Here is a 3,938-nt window from a genome sequence, read left to right as displayed (position 1 = left end):
ATTTATCAAAGCACACTCTGGAGCTCAAAAAGTCGAAAAAAGAATGGAAGATATTTTTAAGATTAAGCAAGGGGACTCAGAGTTGCTTAGAGAGTTCGTGGATAGGTTAAAGCGTGAAAGGATGACGTTACCGCGTGTACCTGACAATTGGGCAGCTATAGCATTCACCAATAATTTGAATGAAAAAAGTTCAGAAGCCACAAGGCGACTCAAGGAAAGTCTTCGTGAATTCCCCGCCACAACGTAGAATGACGTTTACAACAGGTATAGCACCAAGCTAAGGATAGATGAGGATATTATTTCACGAGCTCAAAAAGAAGAAAAGGTAAGTTCCAGACGGGCGAAAACTGAAAAAAGGTCCGTAAAAATAGGTACGAACCATATATGGGCCCAGCGGGAAAAGATTCAAGGTCAAAACACGACAATCCCAGGTATGATCATAGGTCAAGGAATAGAGAGTCAAGCTCGTCATCAAGATTTGGAAATGACCGAAACACGCGAGAGTCACAGGATGATGATAGAAACTTGAAGGCAAGATTTGGTGGTTATAATTTTAATGTAAGCACTTCTGAGCTCGTAGGTGTTTTAAGAAGCATGGGTGATAAAGTGTGGTGGCCAAAAGAAATGAGATCGAATCCAAACAAGCGCAATCCTGATCACTGGTGCGAATTTCACAACGATCACGGGCATAAAACTGCAGACTGCAGGTTGTTACAAGGTGAATTTGATCATCTATTAAAGCAAGGGTATCTCATCGAATTATTCAGTGAGAGAGGTAAGCAAGCATACATGAAGAATAGGCAGGAGCCCCCTAAATCACCTTCTCCCAAAAGGACTGTTAATGTTATAAGAGGAGGTGAAGACATCAATGGTGTGACGTACACAACAACCAATAAAGTTTCCAAAGTCACAATTACCCATGGGAAGCGGGTGCGACATGTCTTAGAGGAAGAAAGTATTATGTTTGATGATGTAGATGCGGATGGAGTATTATCTCCACATAACGATGTACTGGTAATATCTCTACTTGTACATGATACTAATGTAAAACGAGTTTTGATTGATCCAGGTAGTTCCGTGAACATTATTCTGCTAAGAGTACTACACGAGATACAAGCTGAAGATAAATTAATACCAAAGGCGCATACTTTGTCTGGATTTGACAATTCCAGCGCCGGGACGAAAGGGGAGGTAATACTTACTACATTCACAGAAGGAGTTGTCAAAGATACAAAGTTTCAGGTGGTAGATATGGAGATGGCTTACAATATAATTCTCGGGAGACCATGGATCCACGAGATGGATGTCGTTCCGTCGACCTTACACCAAGTAATTAAATTTCCATCACCATGGGGAATATGTCAAATCCGTGGGGATCAACAGACATCCAGGAGCATCAACTCTGTAGCAGATTCAAGTACGAGAAACGAAGAAAAATAGCAGTTACAGAATCCAGTTGAGGGTACCACAATGCCAACCTCAACTGAACAAGGGCGAACAGATGCGGACTCAAGGCCTGATGCCATTCAAGAACCAGAGGAAAACAAAAATATCAAAACAACAATTGAAGAATTGGAGGCTATAGTGTTATCTACACAATGGCCTGAAAGGAAAGTCTATATAGGGGCCAATCTAAGCCAGGACATGAAAGGTAAGTTGATTGAATTTTTGAAAACTAACGTGGATTGTTTTGCTTGGTCCCATTCTGATATGATAGGGATACCACCGGAGGTAATGACTCACAAATTAAATGAAGACCCATCATAACCGCCTGTCAAACAAAAGAAAAGGAAGTAAGGAACTTTCAAAAATCAGGTGATTCAAGATGAGGTCCAAAAATTACTAAAAATTGGGTCTATCCGCGAGGTAAAGTATCCTAATTCGTTAGCCAATACTGTTGTGGTACTGAAAAAGAATGGTAAATTGTGAGTTTATGTAGATTACACAGACCTTAACAAAGCTTGTCCTAAAGATTCTTTTCCATTACCACATATAGATCAACTAATTGATACTACTGCAGGACATGAATTGTTAAAATTTTTAGATGCGTATTCAGGATACAACCATATCAAAATGGATCCTATAGATGAAGAAAAAATTTCATTTATAACAGACAGGGGGACTTACTGTTATAAAGTAATGCCTTTTAGTCCCAAAAATGTTGGTGCAACATATCAAAGACTAGTGACCAAAATGTTTCAAGAACATTTGGGAAAATTATGGAGGTCTATATAGACGTTATGCTCGTTAAAACTCAACATTCAGGGGATCATATATCACACTTGTCTGATACGTTTAAGATCTTGCGAAAATTTAATATGAAATTAAATCCCGAGAAATGTGCATTTGGTGTTGCATCATGTAAGTTTTTGGGTTTTCTTGTTTCTAACCGTGGTATTGAAGTGAATCCCGCACAGATTAAGGCCATTGAAGAGATCCCTGACATGCTTATAAGTAAAAAAGAAGTGCAGAGGTTGACAGGAAGAATTGCAGCCTTGGGGAGATTCATTTCCAAATCATCAGAAAAGTGCTTTAAATTCTTTTCAGCTCTTAAAAAGCAAGATCAGTTCGAATGGACTGAGGAATGTCAACAAGCACTCAAAAATTTGAAGATATACTTATCAAATTCGTCGTTGCTCGCAAAACCAAAAGCTGGGGAAAGATTGCTCATCTACCTTGTTATCTCCGAAGTAGCGGTAAGTGCTATGTTAGTTCGTGAAGATCAAGGTAAACAATCTCCGATTTATTATGTCAGCAAATCTTTATTAGATGCGGAGACACGATATCCTCAATTGGAAAAGCTTGCACTAATCATGGCATCTAGAAAATTAAGACCTTATTTTCAATGTCACCATATTGCTGTAGTAACTGCTTATCCATTACGCAATATATTACACAAGCATGAGTTGTCAGGTAGGTTAGCCAAATGGGCTATAGAATTAAGTGAATATGACATCACGTACCAGCCTAGAACCGCGATAAAATCTTAAGTGTTAGCAGATTTTGTGGATGATTTTAGCCAAGGAATGCAATTGGAAGCAGAAAAAGAATTACAAGTGTTCAACGGATCTAATCCGGGAATTTGGACCTTATTTACTGATGGTTCATCTAATGTGAAGGGTGCAAGCTTGGGAATTGTTTTGGTACCACCTATGGGTGAAACTATTCGACAAGCCATTAAATGTTATTCTATAACTAACAATGAGGTAGAGTATGAAGCTGTGATTGCAGGTTTAGAACTAGCACGAGAACTCGGCATTAATCAGATTGTAATCAAAAACGATTCGCAGCACGTAGTTAATCAAATGCTGGGGACTTATACGGCCAAGGAAGCACAGATGCAACAGTACTTAGAGAAGGTACGGGATCTGATCAGGCAAATCCAAACCTGGAAAGTTATACAAAAACCAAGAGATGAAAATGTCGAGGTGGACGCCCTAGCCAATCTCGCATCTGCAGCAAATGTGGCAAGCAATGAAAATGCTTCCGTAATTCATTTGTTTCATTCAGTACTCGATCCAAATAAAAATGAGGTAAATTTTAATAACTTAACCTGGGATTGGAGGAACGAGATTGTTGCTTTTTTTTTTTAGTATGGAACCGTCCCTGAAGATAAGAAAAAAGCTCACGCGCTTTGGAAAAAGGCTGCTCGATATTGCTTAAAGTAAGGCAATCTTTATCAAAAAATGTTCGATGGTCCCTTAGCAAGGTGCCTCGGGCCTTCTCAGACGGAATATATAATGAGAGAAATACACGAGGGGCATTGTGAGAATCACTCCGGGGGAAGATCATTGGTAAGAACCATGATTAGGGCAGGTTATTATTGGCCTAAAATGGAAGAAGCAACATAAAATTTTGTGGCTAAATGTGATAAATGTTAAAGATACGGTAATAACATGCATAGACCTGCGGAGTTGTTACATCCGGTCATTGCACCG

General features: G+C 39.2%; 1 protein-coding gene across 1 annotated transcript; it reads left to right on the top strand.

Annotated features, from left to right (window-relative positions):
• The first annotated feature begins 384 nt into the window (after nt 1-384).
• LOC138879048 (uncharacterized) lies at nt 385-3,668 on the top strand. The gene is made up of 5 exons (XM_070158622.1): nt 385-1,329; nt 2,181-2,361; nt 2,548-2,696; nt 3,120-3,488; nt 3,594-3,668. The coding sequence occupies exons 1-5, from the start codon at nt 385-387 to the stop codon at nt 3,666-3,668; spliced, it is 1,719 nt and encodes a 572-aa protein (XP_070014723.1).
• The last annotated feature ends 270 nt before the right edge of the window (nt 3,669-3,938 follow it).

This window comes from Nicotiana sylvestris, chromosome 10, assembly GCF_000393655.2.
Source record: "Nicotiana sylvestris chromosome 10, ASM39365v2, whole genome shotgun sequence".
In the NCBI taxonomy this organism is placed as follows: Eukaryota; Viridiplantae; Streptophyta; class Magnoliopsida; order Solanales; family Solanaceae; genus Nicotiana; species Nicotiana sylvestris.
This window is presented reverse-complemented; position numbering and strand designations above follow the sequence as displayed.